This window comes from Ursus arctos, chromosome X (assembly GCF_023065955.2).
Source record: "Ursus arctos isolate Adak ecotype North America chromosome X, UrsArc2.0, whole genome shotgun sequence".
Lineage (NCBI taxonomy): Eukaryota > Metazoa > Chordata > Mammalia > Carnivora > Ursidae > Ursus > Ursus arctos.
Genome location: NC_079873.1, coordinates 33744031 through 33763864, shown reverse-complemented (window position 1 = coordinate 33763864; position 19834 = coordinate 33744031). Strand labels below are relative to the sequence as shown.

Sequence of the window (19834 nt, the reverse complement as noted above, 5' to 3'; positions counted from 1 at the left end):
GAACCTTGGCTTCTCTGACAAAGACCTGTATATGTGCTCCCACCAGCTTCCCTTGGATCTCCCCAGACCATAATGGCTCCTATGGCTTCATTCATCCTGCCCTTTCTCAAATTCTTCGGGCTCAATCCTCACTAATTCTCCGGGCTCAATCCTCACCGTAACTACCGAGCCATGCCCTGCAAGCCCAGGCACACCCCCCCTTTTCCTTTAGCACACACCCACAATTGTCTTGCTCTCTTAAATTTGGTTTCTTCTCTTGCCATGATATAGAATATTGACTCAATACCATCTTGCTATGACGGCTGAGTCAGAGGGGGGCTGAGAGTGGCAGCGCGGAGACCGGCTGGAATAATCATCTTTGGTTATTTTTTTTTCTAAGATGTTATTTGTAAGTAATCTCTACACCCAACATGGGGCTTGAACTCACAACCCCAAGATCAAGAGTCCAGGCTCTACTCGACTGAGCCAGCCAGGTGCCCCATAATCCTTGGTTATTATCCAGGCGAATGAAGATGGTGGCCCGGCCTGAGGTGGATGTGGGAGAACGGGAAGTAGGCTTATCGGACGGGACATTGGCAAGTACAAACAGCCCTGCCACTGGAAGAATGAAGTGGGAGAGAAGTCAAGAATGACCGCCCCTCCCCCCGCCCCTCCCCCCAGGATTCTGTTTTAAGTACTTGGGTGGCTGAGACGTTTTCTACAACTGGGGAGGTAATTGGGACAAATGGCGGCATGCAAACAAAGAGCACATTCCCTTTTTAAGGGACAGTTTGTCCAGCTTACCACTCTTTCCCCAGCACCCGTCACAGGGCCTGGAATTTAGTAAACACCCCACATATTTGTAGATGAATTGGTGATTTTAAGAATTCAGTTCTAGGCATGCTGGGAGGCAGTGAAGTCGCATGGCTGCGGACAGGACTCTGGAGATAGAACTGCAGGGGTTTGAATCCTACCTCCAGCATTTTCTGAGCGACCTTGGGAATGTTCTGTAGCCCCTCTTAGTTTCCTCATCTGCAAAATGTGGATAAGGATTAATAGTCAATTTACATAAAGTGCTTACAGGAGTGCTGTCTGCACTATGCAAATGGTAGCTATTGTCATTATTACACCGGCCGTTGATTGCCAAGTTGAGATGTCAGGTCTGCAGCTTGATAGAGGGGTGTGGGATGGGGGGGTTTGTAAGAATCATCAGCAAATAGGTGGTATTTAAAGCCATGGGCACGGATGAGATTGGGGAGGGGCAGGGGGGAGGACCCAGGCCCACAGCAACTAGTAAAGCAGAGAGAGGAACCTAGAAGGAGGCTTGGAGGGAGGATGAAAACCACGTGTGTATGTGTGTATGGCATCTGGGAAGCTAAGAGCAGTTTGATGGGGTGTAGTCAGGGGTGTTCAGTGCTTCCAAGGCCAAAGGAAGGACTGGGAAAATGCCCCCCACCCCTGGCACCAAGGAAGTGACCAGTGATTAGCACTCTCTGCAGAATGGCCAGGAGGCTGGTGTAGGTTGAGATGTCGGTTGACCAATGTGATAAATGATACACGTATATACAGTGAAATTCCAGGAACCTTGGCACAGACAAGGCCCATCTCCCTGCACTGGTAGAAAATGATCTGTAAGATGTAGTGATAAGTTTCATAGGTAAGATACAAAGCAGTTTGTGCGATGTATTCCCATTTCTAAAAATAAAACGGAGGAGGACGTGAATATGTACAGAGAAAGTGGTAGTGGTGGGGGTGCTCCCAGCAGTGTTGAAGATGTTTCCTGCACATACAGATAAATGTCTGTATTCCCCCGAACTTTGTTTTTATACAAACTGTAACATACCCAAATCGTAACATACTATACACATCACTTCCTTCTGCACCTTATGTTTTTCTCTTAACAACAGACCGTAGGGGTCATTTTGTATTAGTCCACAGAGCAGAGCTTAATTTTTAAAACAGCCACAGAATATTTCATCCTATGCATGTACCATCAATGTCATCACTGGACACTTAGGTTGTTTCTAATCTAATGCTGTTACAAACAAAGCTACAATTTTCCCCAAATCATAGAATGACTTCGAAACTAGCTGATCTTGAGTGCACCGGAGGTAAGGGAAATAGAAATGCCACATGGCTGCAGACACCTCTTTCAAGAAGTACAGCTGTGCTAGGGAACGGATAAATAGGGAGCCGGGGAAGGAGATGTGGGGCCAAGGAAGGGCATTCTGAAGATGGGAGATGCTTCAAGGGAATGAATACAACAGGGTAATTCAATAAAGAGTGCAGAGGGTTGGGGGAGGGGGCAGCCAGGAAGAGCCTCTGCCCTGATATTTTAGCAGGTGTAGGAGGGTGACTTAAAATGGTACGAGTCCTCATCCTGGGTGCTGTGGAAACATGAGGATGGATGGATGGATAGATAGACAGACACAGGCCACAAGGGAGTTTCCACTCCAGCAGGGAAGCTACTATGTTTCACAAATCAGTTGCAATATTGTTAGAAAGTGGTTGATTCTGTTTGGAGGTACAAAGATCTACAAACTTCCCACTGAGGTGCCTGCTGGTGGAGTTTGCTCACATTTCCAATGGTTCCCTGGGTTCCTGATAAGACATTAGCTGGGGAGAGGAGAATGATATTTTGCCTGAAATTTGTAGATTTTCCCATAGGGATTAAATGACATGCATGCCCTGGAAGGCTTAAAAAAAATCAGAAATAAATAAATAAAAATCCCAAGAAGAATTTATATTCCTGATGGCTTTGCTGATGGTCTTGTAAATTGTATATTTAATCAAAGGCACTCGAATGTCTTTTTTTTAACTATTGAAGAGCCATTTAAATGTCAACATAAGTGATTCCCTCCCAAATAGTGCTGTTTATACATTACTTCCCCTAATAGACCATAATGATTCATAAGGAGGCATTTCGCGCCTCCAAATTGTAGGCCTATTGAAATATAAATTAAGATGATAAATAATTTGACCTTACCTGAGAGTACTAAGTATTTACATGTGTCAAATACGAAATTACCCTGAATATCAGGGTCCCTAAAAAGGGCTTCCTCTCCTGGCTGAATTCAATAAATGACAAGGGTTTAGAAATTTCCTTTAGTGTGTGTAGGAAGGAGAGGGCATACACAAAGAATGAGCCCGGGGACCCGGCGGTCCTTGCTCTCCAGACTTCCCATTCCGCCGGGGGGTGGGGTGGGGGGGAGCGTGGATTCCCCCCCCCCCAGCCCCGCAGCTCCCGGGGAGTGAAAGGCGGGCGCCGGCCGCCCCCGCACGCTCCGAGTGTTCTGTCTCTCCCCCTCCTCCCGCAACGCCGCTGGAGTTTCTAAACATGGAGTTTGTGCAGGAACTTTGCCAGGCCGAGCTCGCGGCCCTCCGGGGTCCCCGCCGCGGAATTCGCTCAGTCGGCGGCGCCGCGCCGCCTCCCCGCCCCCCACGCCCTCGGGGAGCCGCTGACCCGGCGGGCTCCAGCCCCGCAGAACCGCCCCGCCGGGTTCAGAACCGGAGAAGGCGCGGAACCTCCCGGGCTCAGCGCCCCCACGCGACCCTGCCCGGGCCCCGGAGGGTGGCAGCTGGGCGCCCTCGGCGGGGCCCCGAGCCGAAGCTGCCCGCTGGGCCTGTTTGTTGGCCGCCGCCTGCGCTCGGGGCCCGGGGCTCGGCGAGCTCTCCCCTTCCCGGGCCGGGGCCGAGAAGCGGGGTTCGCCGAGGTGGCAGAGGGGTGCAGGCCGCGGCGGGTAAAGTCGGCCGCTCGCGCCGGGTTTTTGTTTTGTTTTGAAGCCCGGCGTGGGGGAGGGGCAGCACCTTGTCAATGAGAAATTTCCTGTTCGCAAGACTCCGCTTGCAGAGTTTCTGTCCTGCCCTTGAACTGACAAGTGGATCTCGGCAGCGCCAGCCCCCGAGAGTCCATCCAGCCGCGCCGGGCACGCGCGGGGGTGGGGGCGGGGGCACTCGCGCCGTGGCGCCGAGGCCCCGGGAGCCCGGCTGAGCGGGGCCGACGCCTGCCCTCCCGGTTCCCGGGCGCACCCGTGAGTGCCGAGCCGAGCGGTGACTAATCTGCGGCTCCGGTCCTCTTGGCGCGCAGCCCGGGCTCGCCTCCCGCCCCCTCGTCCCGCCCCCCCCCCCCCCGCCGCCGTCGTCCTCCCGGCCCCGCCGCGCCGAGCTCCGCCAGGAGGATCGTGCGGGCCAGCGCTGCCGCCGCCACTGCGTTCCCGAGAGTGTGGGAAGCGGGTCGAGGCAGGCGGCTCCGAGCCGTCTCTCCAGTCGGCCTCCTTCGACCCAAGGCCGAGTGTGCGTGTGTTTCCTTCCCCGTAAGCACTTTGATCAGCGTTTCCTCAGCGCCGCCGAGGAGCCAGGGCGAAGTGGAGCTTTTAACCCCCTGCGTGCCGCCCCACGGTGGGCTCCGTGGGGAGGGCGCCACGGGGAGGCTGGTCGGCACGGGGGCGATCAGTTTGGTTTGGCAAGCCGGAGTATGGAGGAGCCCAACCGGATCTGAGGAGCTTGCCCAAGCATGGCAGGCTCTCTTGGGGAGAGCAGGCCGTGAGGCCCCGGGCACCTCGTTAATGTTCAAGCCCGCCCCGGGGCCGCACAGTAACCCGACCTGCCCGGCGAGGCAAGGTGCGGGCGTGAGAGGCCCAGCAGGCGGAGGCTTCTGGAGGGAATCTAGAGGCCCCGGGGGCGCCCGCCTTCACGCACCCTGTCCGCTGGCGCGTGGACGGCTCCCCACCCGGGGTGGGGGCCTTGCGCTCGCCCCACGCACTGGGCTCTGGCCGCTGCTCCCTCCCTCCGCTGGCCAGGCCTCGCCGGGGAGTTAATGATTGATTTACTGGCTCCGCGCGGCCGGCGCCCTCCCAGCTATTTGTCCAAGCTGAGGAGTTGCTGGCGAGCCGCGCAAAGGCCGGGAGATCGGGGGTCGCCCGGGATGGGAAGCCGCGCTGCCGACGGGAACGAGCGGCCACTTGATTAGCCCCAACTGAGCGGCTCTATCCGTGTCCGGGGCGAGCCCGCTGGAGGCCCGGGCCAGGCGAAGGGAGCATTGGGAAGCGCCACACGTAAACGGGTTGGCAGCTGGTGATTAGGCCGCCCGATTTTATGAGTCATAATGGGCCGCCCGCGCCTGGCCCTCAACCTGCTCGCTGTGGACTCGGCGCGCTGGGGTCCAGGCGGTGGACTGTTCTGGGCCGCGCAGAGGGGAGATGATGCTCTGGGGGGCCTGGGCCGCCGAAGGCGTTGCGCAGGATTTCCTCTCATTTCTCGCAGAAGGCAACACAAACACCCTAAATCAAACCGCTCCGACAACCGAGGGCTCCACACAGACACATCAATAAGGATTTAGCCTCCCGCGTTCGAACGCACTGAAACACTTGTCCTATTTTTATGCAAATGACACCACACAAATAGATCTCGCAGGCCCGGGAGTGGGGCGAGAGGAGGAGGGGCGCCGCCGCCCCAGCCTGGGGGCTGTGAAGGGGGAGGGAGTCCCAAGCCCGCACCCTGGGGCCCGCGCCGGCTTGGGCGCAGCGGGGCTGGTACTGGCCAGGCGGCCCGCCCCGCGCGCGGTGGCTCCCTGCCAGCGCCGCCAAGTCGGCCGCGTCCCCAGGCTGCCTGCAGAGGCGGATTAGGGAAGGAGCGAAGCGAGCCTGTGACTAATCGCGGGGCCTCGGACCGGAGCACCAAGGCCATGTGCGACTGACAGGATCGACACTAGCAGAGGACACGGCGACGCCTCGCTTAATTGCAGGCTTAAAAAATTGCCGCCTGAGCAGCTCCGGTGCGGAGAGCCAAGGCGTGCGCGCTGGGCTGGGGAGCGCGCCAGGGGGGACCTGCGCTCTTGCCCAGGGGAGGGAGGTCTGCCGTTTCCTGGATCCAGGGATCTGGCCCTCCGGTCCTCGACTCTGTAGAGTCGCCCCACCCTTCATGCGGGCCATGCGGCCGAGATGGCCAGTAGAGTACGATCCAGCTCCCAGGCCTAGGTTTCTGACCCTTTTCCTCGTGGAGCCCCCGTCCCCCCCCCCTTCTCGTCCTAGGTCCTATAAAGGAGGCTGTACAGTTGGGGGTGAGAGATTCCAACAAACCCTACTAGAAAAGCCACACATACAAACCACTTTCTTCTCTTCCCTCCCCTTCCTTCTCCACCGGCTGATACAAAGCCCCGAATAACCAAAGGGAGGGAGAGGCCAGTCAGGGCTGCAAGGCCCGAGGTTATCGAGCGCCCCAAAACTCGGGGCTCCCAGACACGCACCCTAGGCTCTTCACCCCTGGTCACAGCTCCTCTGGCTCAGACCTCCTTCCTGGAGCGCTGAGGCCTCTCGGGGGAGAAGGGGGAAGCGTCGGCAGGCCGGCTGGCCTGTGTGTGTGAGGGGAGGGGGGGGGAAGGCGGGGTGGCGGGGAACCCAGCGAGAGAAGTTTCCACCACGCTCTGGTCGGCTGCTGCCAAAATCCCCGGGCCCCTCCCCGCCCGCACCGCCTTCCGTTGGCACCACAAGTTTGGTTTAACGAGAGCTCGGGACAAAAGCAAACGTTTTCTATAGACCCGGAAAACAAAGGGGAAAGAGACGCGCGGGGCCGCCGAGAAGCGGCTGCTAGCGTAATGGTGCCGGGCCGACAGCAGAGCATTAGAACTGCAAAAGCCGCGCGGGCGGGAGGAAGTGCGAGGCGGGAGGCGGGAGCGCGGGGAGGGCGGGCGGGGGAGGGGCGCTGCGCCATGTTTCCGTGTCACCCGCCGAGTCGCCGGCGCTGGGCTCGGTCGCCGGCTCCCGCCTGCCTCCGTAACAGCAGAAAGCGTGCGATTAGCAGCCAGACAGGCGGGGACTCCGGGCCCGCGGGGCCGCCGCACACGCCGCCCGCGGCCCCGGCCTGCGCCCCCCCGCCCGCCGGGTAATCATCCTCCTCGCTGCAGCGCTGTGTGCACTCTCATTAGAGCAGGGAGGCTTTTCTCTGCGCACTCGCTCGGCCCCCGCTGGCAAAACAACGCCTTCCCCGGCCGGGCCCTGGGCCAGGAGCGCCGGGGAGGGCGGAACGGGGGAGGGGGGGGTGAGGCAGGGCAAGCAGCGCAGGTCATCTCGGCCGCCCGATCTCATCGGGGCACAGAGAAGATGCGGAGGGTCCATCCGCCCTCCCCACGCTGAGCGGCAAAGTCCGAACCCCATACCAGCCCCTTCGGGGGAGGGGGAGGGGGAGGAGGTGCCGGTGCCGCCATAACCTACTCTCGTCCCCCGCCGGAGGCTAGAGTCTGGGCCGAGGGGAGAGGAGTGTGTCTGGTTTGGAGAGCGGGGGCGGACACCGGGAAGGTTCCCAAAACAGGTTTTGCCCCATCTGTCTTGCGAACGACCTCTTAAGGACAGAAGTCGGATCCCAGGGGTGGGGGCCCTTCGAGCCCCCAGGAGACCCGAGTCCCCAGGCTTCGAGCTTGATCGCACAGAAGGGGTGGGAGATGGGGGCGGCCGAGACGCGGCTGCGCCTGGCCCAGAGCTTCGGAGCCCCGTGCTCTCCTCCGCGATCTCTGCACACAACAGTAGGCAGCCTCTCCCGGCACCACGCGCCCAGCTGCAGGGCCCCGGGAGCAGGTGTTCCTGCCCGGCCGAAGTGCCGGCTCCGAGCCCCTCCTGTCCCAGCTGCGGGGCTGGAACTGGGGGCGGGGAGGGGTCGGGGGGGGGCTGGTAAGGTGGTCACAGAAGGAGGTCTCCCTAGACCGCGAGAAGGGTCCTCCGGGCTTAATTCGGGATGCCCCGGGGCGAGGGCGGCCGCCTGGGGCCAGGAGGCATGGAGGGTGACGCGCGGCCAGCCCTCGTCTGGAACAACCCTGGGGGCCAGCAGAGGCCGCTCGGGGCGGCGCGAGGGCTTCCGGTCCCGGTGACTGCGGCGGCGGCGACGGCGGCGGCGGGGCGGCTGGGAAGTTCCCGGGGCGGCCGCGAGGAGCACCCTCCCCTGGCTGCTGCCTCCGCGCAGCTTTCGGAGCAGCGCCCTGGGAGCCTCTAGGCGTCTGGCAGCGCCACTCTCGGCTGGAGCGGGGACGGGCTGCGGGGTGGTCCCGGCCCAGCCCCCAGCGCAGAGGGGGAGGCGGGGGCCGGAGACCCCGCGGGAGCTGCGGCGCGCCTCCCTGCCCCCTCTCCTCGCCGCGGCCGCGGCCGCTGATATGGCGGGCACGTGAAGCGCAGCTCGGCGCCCCGGCGCCAGCCAGGGAGCGGCCTGCCCCGGCGGCTCAGCTTACCCGCGGGCCCAGGAACGCGGAACCGAGCCCGGCCGGGTCCCGCAGAGCCCGCGCCCCCGCCCCGCTCCCCGCTCGCTGCGGCCCCGCACCCCTCCCCGCCCGCGCCCGGCCTTGGGGCCGCGCCAGACGGCTCGCCCGAGGGGAACTCAGGCTGACTAATGGGACGCGTGTAGGCCTTACGTGAGGCCCGGCTGTCAGCGGATGCCCGCTCGCTCGGCGCCTACGCCGCGGCCAGGCTTTTCGGGGAAGGGCGAGAGGAGGGGTTTCCCCGCTCGGCGGTTTCGGCTCCCCGGGGGACAATCCGGCCGCGGCTGGCCCCGGGCTGTGGGTCGTGCAGCCTGGCCCGGAGGGGGCAGACTCGGTGTGCGTCCGGCGTCAAGGCGCGAGCCCGGGATGGGGGGCGAGGTGGTGGGAGCCTCGGAGCTCTAAGCCGGTGGTGGGCACTGCGGCTCAGCAACTCGGCCTGGGGCGCCCGCCTTGATGTTTGCGATCTGGAGCTGGCGCCTGGGCTGGGGGGAGTTTACAGGCCGCCCTGCGGGCCTGGAGTTCAATACCGAAACCTCCCTAAACAAATACAAAGTCTTCCGGAAACCCCTTCGTGAAATATTTGTGCGGGGGGTGGGGAGGATTTTACAAAACTGCCCGACAGTCCGGTTCGGCTGAGAGTTCTCGGGTTCTGGGGTGCATAATACCTTTTCCTTCCTTTACAGGGGCCTGCAAAACCCAGCAGAGTTACTATTTCGCACTAACCACCACTTCGTGTTGACATAGTTATAGGACTCCCAAATATAACTCCCTGTTTAGTTTCAACACGCGAGCGCAATGGAGAAACACAAACACTGGTCAGTAACTAAGAGAAGAAAACAGGGCCACGAGCTTGAGGTTGGATGCAGGATAAATCCTCATCACGCATCCCTGGCTTTATTCAGCCTAATTACACTAGTAATCCTACCCCCCCACCACCACGAGAAAGCCTGAAACCCTGTAGTCGAGGTGTGACTTTTCCTGGGGAGCCCCGCCGATGGGGAGGGGGTTGCTGGTGTAGAGGAGGTGGGTTTTAAATGTCACTTCCAAATGAAAATGCTTTCCTTCGGCCTTTTTCTTTTTTTTGATGCAGTTTTCGAAAGGAGCATTTTTGCGAGATAAGAAGTGACCGATCAAAATCGCTGAGGGGAGGTTGTAAGCAGCCGCTTTGCCCCAGCTTAGCGTTATCTTATCTTTCACACTTGCATGGCGGAAAAAAAATTGGCTTATCTTTATCCCCACCCCCTTCTCGCCTTAATTGCTAAAAAACACTGGTGTGTTAAACGGGGAGGAAGGAGGTCTCTGGATTGTCAGTGGAAAAGCAAGATTCAAAATGTGGGTGCGGGAGGGGGAGAGCAAGGGTGGCAGGATTTATTTTTTCTCCCAGACCTTTCTAATACAACTAGAGGGTCCAGTCCAGGATGGAAAGCTTCAATGGCCAGATTTAAAAAAAAAAAAAAAAAATTCTGGGGATGGCCTTGGGTGGTGTGGCTTTCCCTAGGCCTTGCTTTTTTCCATGCTGCGTTTACCAACCTCTCCTTCCCTTCTTGTCTCAAAAGCTGGCAGTGGGTCTCGGGTTGAGGCCTCTCTGCCTTCATTCCTCCTCCCCATACACATCCCCCTTTTGGGGAGGGGGATGCAAGACTGGGACGCTTGGCCTGCTGGAAATCATTAAAATATATGCGAGTGTCTGCAAACACACACTTTTAAATCATGGCGTTTCCCCTCCACGCTGGTATATTTAAACTCCAGAGCGAGCTGGATCTCCTCCCTCTCTCTGAGTCGTTTGTCTGTGTCACCGACAGGCCGCTAATGGCCGGGCTTCCAGGCGCTGTGCATTATGCATTAGCCTTCTTCCTCCGCCGCACACAGAAGGTTCTGTCAGGCCTCGCAACACAAACCACCCTGCGCCCCCCTCCCCCCTCACGGCCAGGCTGAGCGCCTGCTAACGCACTGGGGTCTCAGGGATGGGGAGGGGGCCCCTAGGGGCGAAGGCAGAGCAGAGTGGGCCAGAGGGGGAATGGGAGCAGGTAAAAAGTGCCGTGGACTGGGCCGTGTGGAATCCCCAGGCTGGCGCTGGCCCCAAGCTTTGCTCCTGGCTGACCTTCCCGAGACCACCAACCGGCGCCACTCACCTCTGCGCGCGACTTTGAGGGAGCCTCAGAGGTTTTTAGAGACAGATCAGCGCCGCACTTGCCTCTGCTGGGCCGTACACCCTTTCTGCCCCGAGGGAGGGGCTGGTGGAACCTTCCAGATCCCTCCAGTCCCCGGGTGGTGCCCGTGAAGGAGCTTGGGCTCCCGGTGATGCGTTTCCGCAGGGCTCCCCCCGGAGTGGAGGAGGGAGGCTGGATACAAAATGGCTGGGGAGGAAAGCCAGCCTGCTGGGTCCACAAGCGAGGGGTTTGTGGTTGTCCGCCCCCTCACCCCGGGGTTCCCACTCACTGCCCCCAGCCGCTAAAAGGCGAGCTGGAGGCCCCCTTGCTAAGTAAGCAGGCAGGGCGGGGGGCGGGGCGCGGCGTCCAGGTTTAACTGCGGGAGCGTCTGGCCCCGCGCAGCAGCTTTGAGGGCTCTTCAGCCGGGCCAGGTGGAGCGCAAGACAAGGCCTCCTTGAAGCCGCCGGTATTTATGCTCGTCAGGCTGACACCCATCTACCCAGAGAGCCCCCCAGTGTAAACCAAAGGGCAGCTCACTCACGGGTGCCTGGGTTGGGGGAGCTCAGAGCCTGATACTAATAGAACCCAGACCAGAAATTGCAAGAGGCAGCTGGTACTATAACGTTGGGCCTGCCCCTCGGACCCTCCTCCCCCAAAGGCTCAATAACCCCTCAAAGGCTAGACAGAAAGAGAAGCCATTTTCAACCCAGCGACCCCTGAGTCTAGGAGACTTCTGCCGTGGAAAGCAGCTACCTTTAGATGTTTCTGGATGCCTGAAATCCCAGGAACAAGGATTCCCGGTGCTTGGAGGGTGTAGGCAAGTGAATCTTTTCCGGGCCACTAGGTAAGCCCAGAGTTCTTTTACAAAGTAACCAGGGAAGGCTGTATGTGTTGTTTAAAATAGTTACCATTAAGAGACTAGCTCATACCATATGAAGTAAAAATACATTATCCGTGATCACCCAGATCCCACCTATCACAATAATCAGCCGCATAAATGTGAGAACAGCCTCTGAAGAGCATCACCAAGGGCTTCCAGAGCTTTATGCTTTAGATCTTACACATATGTTACAACTGAACTGCGTCCACAATGCTGGAACCCCACGGTCCACCAAATACCAGGTAAGGACCTCACCATGGGATGGGAGGCCTTTCCCCCAGGCCCAGGAAGTGGTGGAAGGTGTGGAAGGGGCCCTGGCAGAGCTTGCACAATCAGCCTGGGCCAAAAAGGGTGGCCAGGCTCCAGGCCTGCTCCCTGAGGCACCAACCTGCATGCCTAGTTACAGAGCAGGGATAGAATCTGCAGCAGAAGAGTGCCTGAGAGCCTGAGGTCCAGCTGTAGGTTCTAACCAAGAGACCCTTCCAAGGGGACAAGGGGTGGGTGAGGTGGGTGGGAGAGGGGTGGCCTCACACCTCTCCTTTCTGAGCCTGTCTCTTTCTCCACGGCCTGTGCTGCCTCCCCTCCCTTGCGCTCACTCACTGCCTCTCTCCACCTTCTCCTCTGCTTTCATTGAAATCCTCCCCTTGCTGAGTGCTGGGTATAGTGGCCTGACCCCCAGGTCAGCTCCCCGGGGACTCCTGGGAGGGCAGGGGAGGAGGAAGCCCAGGAAGGCCATGGCTGCCCGAACACTCCGCAGGCTCCGAGGTGTCCCCAGCTCCCAGAGTCCCTTCCTGAACGGAGACAAGGGATGGGACTGCCCTGCGTGAGCTTTCTTCTCCTCCTCCCTGGAACAATTCCAACTAACCGGGCCAATAGGTGTAAACTCCCAACCCTCCCCTGCCTTAGAGCACCTCCGGAAAATCTCACATTTTAATTCCCAGTGAGTCACGAACCACCCTCTCCACACACACACTCATGCCTCTTAGGACTCCCTTAATAAGATATTTTAAAAATCCCACAGAGTTGGAAAATGTATCCCTCAGAGATGGAAGCGAAACCCTTTAATCCCACCAGCCCGCACGAGGATACCATGGAGGCCTGGCTCCTTAAAAAAGTGGGGGGGGGGGTTGGTGAATGCTGCAAATTACGTCAAAGGCGAATTTACTGGCCTGTTTGTCTCCAGCATCAAATTTCTCCCACAGTCAGCCCTCCTCGCGGCCCCCTCGCATTTACAGCACCGCACCCCCCCAATTCATTTTAACTCTAGGACTTTTAAAGTTAGACAAACAGGCCCCTTTGTCAGCAGCCCCAGGAGGCCACAGGATTCCGAGAGGCAGCAGGCTCCGTGTCTCGCTTAGTTCCTGGATTTTCCAAAAGTTCTGGACGGTTACATGCAACTCTTAACTCCGAGAAAAGCCTATGCCTGGGGGGAGAGTTGGGGAGGCATGGGAAGGGGAGAGAAGGTGGCCGGGCACAGTGCCAGGGTCTCTGCGGCGGCCTAACCGAGCCGGAAGAGCCTGGCGCGGCTCCACACTCACCCAGGCCAGCTCTCCTGCGCGGCCTCCTGGCCTGGAACCACGTTCGGAGAGTTTCCCCACAAATACCCAACTTCAGCCTTCCCGGTTATTTTAGACTTGTTTTGAATAAAAGGAGTCGCTTCAAAAAGAAATGTTGCTACAACACACAACCAGAGGCCTTTTCTCCAGCTGTGTCTGTAACTCGCATGCGTTCAGTCTAATAACTTTTAATGTCTGGCCCTAAAATGTCTTTATAAAAAATAGCTTTACAGCATAATAGTCCAGGTGTCTTTCTGCTTGTTACCGGAGATTAAAAAAATGTGTGGGTTAGCTTTCAGAGACATCCACCTCCAGAAAGACCGGGAAGAAAAAGGCGTGCATTCCATTATGCAGGCGCGGGTCCTGGAAGTGGTGGCGGCCCAGCAGGGCTGGGCACTGTTCTCTGGGGCACTTGCCTGCCTGTCTTTTACACCAGTTGTTATAAGCAGCTCTGGACCATGAAGATTTAATTCTGCCCGAAGTTTCGGGTTTCAAACGGTAGAGATGTTTCACTTCTGCTTTGAAAAGGGCTCTTTTTATAACTATGTACTGAGAACTAAAACAGAATAAATAACATCGCACCTAACACTAGTCCCGCAGTCAGTATTAAGTCTAATTTTTAAAAGGGCTCTGCTAGCTAGAGCTGATTTTGGCCTTGACCTTGACTTCGTAATCAACTTGAGATGCTTTTGATTATTTTTGGCATGGAGACACTCCAGGATATTTTAAAACTTTCCGTGTGGATTTACAAGCTACCTCCATTTCGGATTGATGTTCTCATCAAGCCTGCACCATCTTGTCCTTAGGCAGAGACCTCCCCCACCCCCAGCATATAAAGGCTCTAGCGAAGAGCCGGGTAGGATCACCTTTTGCCGCGAGGTCCGGGCCCGCGGTCTGGGTGCGGCTAGGCCGGAACACCCCTCCCCCACTCCCACCCCTTCCCGCCAGCTTCACGAACTGGGGCTTCACGGCTCGCCCCAGAGGCTCTGCGCTCCGGGGAGGCCGGAACCTCACCTCTCCGCCTCCCCCTCCCGCCCGCCGGCCCCCGTCCTCCCCCCGCAGCCAGCGCCGCGCCGGGTGCGCTGGAGAAGCTCAATACGTGTCAATTGAATTGAACTGCTGCGGGCGCAGGTTGTACGCCGCCGCCGAGCACCGATCAGCACGACGTTACCGAGTGGAAATTTATGGGGCGAACGGTGTAAGCCAAAAGTTGCTCCCTGCCAAGGAAAATAAAACGCGGGAGATAATCTCCCGAGGCCGGGGTGAGGGGCCAGGATAGAGCCTCCAACCATCTGAGGTGCAGACTACGAAATGCCCGTGAACGGGGAGAAAGTCTGGCGGATCTCCGTTCCCCTGCCGCCCCCACCCCCGCTTCCTTGTGCCCCACTGACTGCCCCCCCCCCGCCTCTCCAAACAATTCCCACACAATTGAAACGTCCGGGGAACTCGGGTGCAGAGTTCGGGCGGAACGGCCACCGGGGATAGGCGTGGTGTTTCCAGGTAGCTCTGGACACCAAAATGGGCCAGGGCTCCTCCCGGACGAAGGGGCGACCCAGGGCGAGGGTGGGAGCCGACGCGCACTCGCCAGGCTCTCCTGGGTCTCGGAGGGGACGCGCGAACGGGAGAGCGCAGCGCTGGTGGCGAGAGGAGGCAGCGGCGGCTGCCGCTGGGGTTTGACAGCTTTGGCTACGCGGAGTGCGAGGCGCTTTATGGTAATTGCGGTCCTCCACTGGCCTTCTGGGTAGCGAGGGGAGTCTCGGCGCGCGGCGGGGAGAGCCGCCCCCGCCGCCCCCCATCCCCTCGGCTCGGGATCAGCGGGCCGCCCTCACCGCCGCCGCCGGAGCCGGTCTCTGGCTCGCCCAGGACGCTCGCCCGGACCGGGTGTGCGCAGCCAACTCTGTCCGAGCGGGGGAGGGGAGGGCAAGGGGCGAGGGGGGGAGCCACCCAAGTGGTCCGGGCTCCCGACCCAGAGAGGCGAAACGCGCTCGGCCGGGAATCGCTGACGGCTGGGGAAACTCGGGCAAACCTTTCCTGGGGAATCACCCCTCTGCAACCCCACCGCCGAGGCGCCGCAGCGGAGGGTGAGCGGAGGCTGGGGGAGCTCAAACTTGCGAGAGCTGGAGGCGGCGGCGGCGGGCGGGCGGCTGTCGCCCGAGCGCTGCGCCTGCGGGGGGAGGGGAGGCGGCTGCTGGGAGGGAGGGAGGGAGGGCGGGCGGAGGGAGGGGGAGGAGGAAGAGGAGGGAACCGGGGAGGGGGACGCGTTGGGATCGCGGCGTGCGGCGGCAGACGGAGCCCGGGCTCCCAACGGCAAGGTGAGGCAGAGCTACGCTCCTCGCTGAACGCGGGCCGAGCTCGGCGGCTGCGGGGGAGACGCGCCGGAGCCCAGACCGCGACCGAGAGCGGGAGCGAGGCGGGCGGCGGCGGAGGGGGAGCCCGCGAGCCGCCGGGCGGGGAGCCCAAGCCGCGCTGTCGCCGCGCAGGGACGACTTGGCCAACACACTCACACACATACACACACACACACACACACACTCACACACTCACACACACCCAGCCCGAGCGGGCGCTCGCGGCGATCCGTCAACATGGCGCTGGGGCTCTTGCCCGAGCGCGGGCGGCAACAGCGGCGGCGCGGGAGCTGCTGAGCCCGGCCGAGCCCGGCCCAGCCCCGGGAGCCCGGAGGATCGCGCGGGGCCGTCGCCACCTGCCCGGAGGCTTTGAGCCCGCCCCGCCCCGCCCCGCCCCCACCCGGCCCAGAGCCCACCCCTCGGCGGGGCCGACCCCGAGGGCAGCCGGCTGGCAGCAGACGGCGAGGGAGACGAGCGAGCGCGGCTCCGCGAGCGGGCTGCGGGCAGCCGGGGACGGCAAACTTTGCTGCTCGCCGCTCTTCCCTGGCCCGGCTCCTTCTCCGCTCGCTAACGTCGCCACCCCACTTTCCTCCAACCCCGCACACCTCTCCCCACCCAGCCATCCGCCCCTCGCTCCTCCGTGCCGCCTCGACTCTGCTCGGGGAGGGGGGGGAGGAAAACTTCAAAGCGCCGGATCGCAGGCTCCCTGCTCACTCCCCGGCCGGGGATTTCAGGTCAGTGCTCGGAACACCTTTCCCCGGGGAGGCCGCGCGGGCGGCGGGCGGGCGCGCGGCGGGCTGCAGTCGGCCCCCTCCCTCGGGGCCCCCGCCCGCAGCGGGTTGCTCCTCCAACACTCTTGCGTACCCCGTGGAGCTCGAAGCTTTCGCCTCGCGCTTCCCTTTGGCTGCTTGGCTCGCTTTCGTTTTTATCTCCTAGCTGTAAGTTATTAAAAATGCAGCCAGCCTAAGCGGCCCCGCGTGGGCACCGGGGAGGGAGGGGCGCGGCGAGGGGCCTGCCGCCTCCCCGGGGGCTGGGAGGAGAGCGGGGAGTTCGCGGAGTGGAAGTTTGCAGCCTGTGTGTGTCTGTGTGCGCGGGAGCGCGGTCACCGCTGAGCGCCGCGAGTCGGGCGCGGGAGGGGGGGCAGCTGGGCTGGAAGCTGGGAAGCTCGGCTCGGCGTTAGCTCGCGAGCAGGAAGGGGAGGGTGGCGGGTTCCCGTCTGCTTTCTTTTTCGACTCGGGAAAGAACTGTAAAAACCCCCAGCCGCCGCCTCGTCTCGCCTCTCCAGGGGCAGGTCGTTCCTCCTAGTGGAACGACGGCGTGTGCGTGCGCGAGGGTGTGTGGCGGGCGCCCCGGGCCGAGCCGAGCTCGACCTGCTGCTGTCGCCGCCGCGCAACTCGGGAGGGGAGTCCCGGGTTTTTTCTTGGCTTGCCCCAAAGCGCGAATCACGTGGATTAAAAAAAAAAAGAAAGAAAGAAAAGAAACTACTAGGAAATCGAGCCGAGCGAGAGGTTCCGATTCGGCCCGCCCGCCCGCCAGGTCAGACGCTTTGTTTTTTAAATGTTCTTCTTAAATTATATTCCGCGACTCCCTCCTCCTCTCACGCCCTCCCCCACGTTGCGGGGTAGGTTTTAAGTTGTGAGCCCCCGGGGGCGGGGGTAGAATGTGCGGGGGCGGCGGCGGGAGGGGGGGCGAGACCTGGGCCCTCCACTGGGCAGCGGGGAGTCTGGTGGGGAAGCTGTTTGGGCGTGTGCGTGTCTGCGGCCGGAGGAAGTTGGTCCCACTCGGAGGGCATGCGGCGCAGAGGCTGAGGGCGAAGAGGAACTTGCGCACCCGGGCGCGATCCTCGGCCGAGGCGGGGAGGGCGAGGCGCCGCCACGCCGCGCCGCGGGGCCCGCGCTCGGAGCAGGCGGGCCGCTGCACCGCAGAGCCTCCGCCAACTCGGGGGCTCTGGGCGGCGGCGACGTGCGCCTGCTGTTTACCAAGCAAGCCCTGGGGCGCCGTGTGCAGAGTAGGACGGCTCAAGGCACGCGTGGTCCCGGCGGGCTTCCCGCACTTTCGGGTGGGCACTTCCCCGGGTCCCTGAGACGGCGGAGTCTGGCCGCGTGTAGGCCGAGGCCGGGCGAGGCTTAATTTGCTGTTAATGAATCTTTTCCAGAAAGTCCGCGATCTCCAGCTTAGAGGCTGCGAGTGCCTGCGCGCGAGGGCGCGCGCCGCCGGCGTCTGAAGGGTGGGGGTTGGGGGAATTGAAGAGCGAAGGAAGGGGGAGGGTTATGTGTATTTAAAAACAAACCTTAAAAAGAAACCAGCGAGCTTCAAATAGGTATTCTCACAGCCTCTCTGTGTCTAGACCAGACAGCTCAGGGTTTTAGCTGTTTTTTTTCTTTTTTTTTCTTCCCTTTTTCTTTTCTTTCTTTCTTTCTTTCTTTCTTTCTTTATTTCTTTTTTGAGAGAAGGCGAGGGGAGGGCTAGGTAGTGGTATTTGTGCTAGGGGTAGCCTCTTCAAAAATCCTTAAAAATGGCCTGTGATTGAAAACCTGGAGGAAATGGCCCACCCCAGAAGGTAGTGGGTGGCGAACGCAGACAGAGTTGGGTATTTCTAGCCATCTGACACTTCCTGTGGCACTGGAAACGGACACCGCGGGCCGAAATCAATCCTTACGAGGTGTTGGATTCGGTTTTGCCAGCGGAATTGCTTGTGTGGAAGGCATATTAATTGTCGGCCTCGGAGACTTCTGTACGTGGGCACTTGGAGAATACGTTTGCTTCTCGACCCTTCCCACTCCACCCCGACCTGTTATCTGGTCTGGGCTTTGCAGTGTCGGTTCTCGTGTTTATTTTGGGCAAGATTTCAGCGCGTGGAGGGACGAGGGGGGTGCGAGATGGCGGTGATTAATATGCCGTCCAGGTTTAATGCGAGGCTGGCCTTCAGTGTGCGGGTATCCGCCGCCCCTCGTCGGGATTGCCTGGGGTAGTTAGGGGAGCGCGCGGGGTTCGGGCGCCAGGCGCTCGGCAGGCAGGTCGGGGCTGGGGCTCGCAGGGCCCCAGCGCTGTCCTTTGAGGCGCTGTCACCAGTAGGTGACTGAGAGTTAATTAGGAAGTGTTCTCCGGATCAATGGGCCGCACAGCTCATTAGCGATTCTCCCCAGCCCTTTGCAGGGCAGGCCGGGCCTCTGCCTCCCACACAGGCCGGGGCCCCGCGGCCCGGGCTTCGGAGAGCGCGGCTGGGAAGTGGGGAGGGACCGTCAGCGAGGGGCGGCGGAGAAGCGAGTGTAACTTCGCCGGGCTGCGCGTTGCGTGCGGCGCCGCGAGGCCCACGCAGCCCGCTCTTTCTTCCTGCTCTCGGTCGCCTCGACTGTGTCTTTAACTCGCTCCTGCTCGCGTCGCTGCCTGGCTGCTCCTCCCCGCCTCCCTCGCCTATCTCTTGTTCTCTAAGCACGAAGCCTGTGCTCCCCGCCCAGTTTGGGATTAGACAAGATAAAAATAGGACTGCCCAGCGCGCAGAGCTGTGACTGCCCCGGCAGCCGGGCTGGCGGGAGCGCCGGGGGCCGGGGCCAGGGCCGGCGAGAACCCGCGGTGCGCTCGGGGCAACCCGCGCCCGTAGGCTCCCACCCCCACCCCGCAGGCGCGGTCACGCTTCTCGGGTTCTGTCCGCCGGGAACCGTGCGAGCAGGGGGACCTGGGCAGGGTCTCCGCGCTCTCGCGGGTGTTGTTGGTGTGCCTCTGATAGATCGGTCTAGACAGGCATGCAGGCTCCCTCCCGGCTGAAGGACGGGAAAGGGGGGGGCGGGCCGCGGAGGCGGCGGCAGACTCCCGTGAGCAGCGAGTGAGCGAGCAAGCCTGCGGGCCCTGCGACCAGGGTGGAGGGAAGGCTGTGAGGATTTCTCTTAACCCTTTAAAGGCAGTGGGGGAGTGTGGGGGGGGTGGGGGCAAAGATCCTTGTAGAAATTCCTGGAGGCAGAGTAGCCCCCTGGAGGGAGGGGGCGGGGCGGGAGTCTGGGCCTAGGGTTTTCCTTTCTCTTCGGTGCTTGCACGTTCACATCCTGGTGCATTGGACTCGATTCTTCGACAAACCAAGCGCAGCTGCTACATGATCTAGTTTGACCCAGGACTTCTCAACGGGAGGGAGGCGTGAACACACACCGTGGGCACCTTCACTGAAGGAACTGAGTTTGGGAGATGGAGATCTAGACCTCCCAGAGAGAATTCGTGCAGACGATCTAGTAATGGGAAGGTCGGCTCAGAGCCGTAGCGGGGTGGGGCCTCTGACCAAGACTGCTGCAGACGGAAGACCTGAGGCTGAAATGCCAGGCCAGTGCATACAGGTATGCGTTGGACACGGCAAAGAGGTCTTTGAGTTGTCTGTATAAATAGACGCACTTTTAACCATGAACTTGTGGGGAGTTAGAATCAGTTATGTACAAGGAGACAGCCTCTAAACAGGAGTTGGATAGGGATGTGTACAAGATTGAGCATTCATATGCACGGACGTGGGGTCGACATTGAACCGGTCTAAAAATGTAACATAACTTTGCAGACGTGGTCTAGTTCTCTCTAGAGGTTGAAATTGGTGGGTGGGTTACCCTATATATAAATAAATCATTAGTTAACACACCTCTCTCTCCTTCCCCATCCTCTTCCTTTTAGGGTTTGTGGTCCAGGGGATCCTCTAGTTATATTTAATC

At 60.5% G+C, this 19834-nt stretch overlaps 2 protein-coding genes across 8 annotated transcripts in view; one reads left to right on the top strand and one right to left on the bottom strand.

The window, feature by feature from the left end:
* LOC113265820 (collagen alpha-1(III) chain-like) overlaps positions 1 to 19834 on the bottom strand; it is a 44469-nt gene that overhangs the window by 21453 nt on the left and 3182 nt on the right. The window contains exons 4-11 of the mRNA XM_048213789.1: positions 16848 to 17231; positions 14848 to 14968; positions 14386 to 14490; positions 13671 to 13886; positions 7370 to 8111; positions 5475 to 5586; positions 4678 to 4916; positions 3261 to 4185 (exon numbers count right to left, since the gene is read on the bottom strand). Coding sequence (XP_048069746.1) covers positions 3261 to 4185; positions 4678 to 4916; positions 5475 to 5586; positions 7370 to 8111; positions 13671 to 13886; positions 14386 to 14490; positions 14848 to 14968; positions 16848 to 17231 — 2844 coding nt within the window. The remainder of the gene's footprint in view (positions 1 to 3260; positions 4186 to 4677; positions 4917 to 5474; positions 5587 to 7369; positions 8112 to 13670; positions 13887 to 14385; positions 14491 to 14847; positions 14969 to 16847; positions 17232 to 19834) is intronic.
* The window catches only part of BCOR (BCL6 corepressor), a 44500-nt gene continuing 39418 nt past the window's right edge, over positions 14753 to 19834 (top strand). For 2 of the 7 annotated variants that reach the window (XM_048213430.2, XM_026513303.4), the window contains exon 1: positions 15046 to 15116. The gene's annotated coding sequence lies outside the window, so the exon portion shown is untranslated. Of the gene's footprint in view, positions 14886 to 15045; positions 15117 to 15566; positions 15887 to 16389; positions 16689 to 19834 lie in introns of those variants that run through there. The other 5 variants (XM_026513307.4, XM_026513306.4, XM_044389365.3 and 2 more) reach the window with 4 other exon arrangements.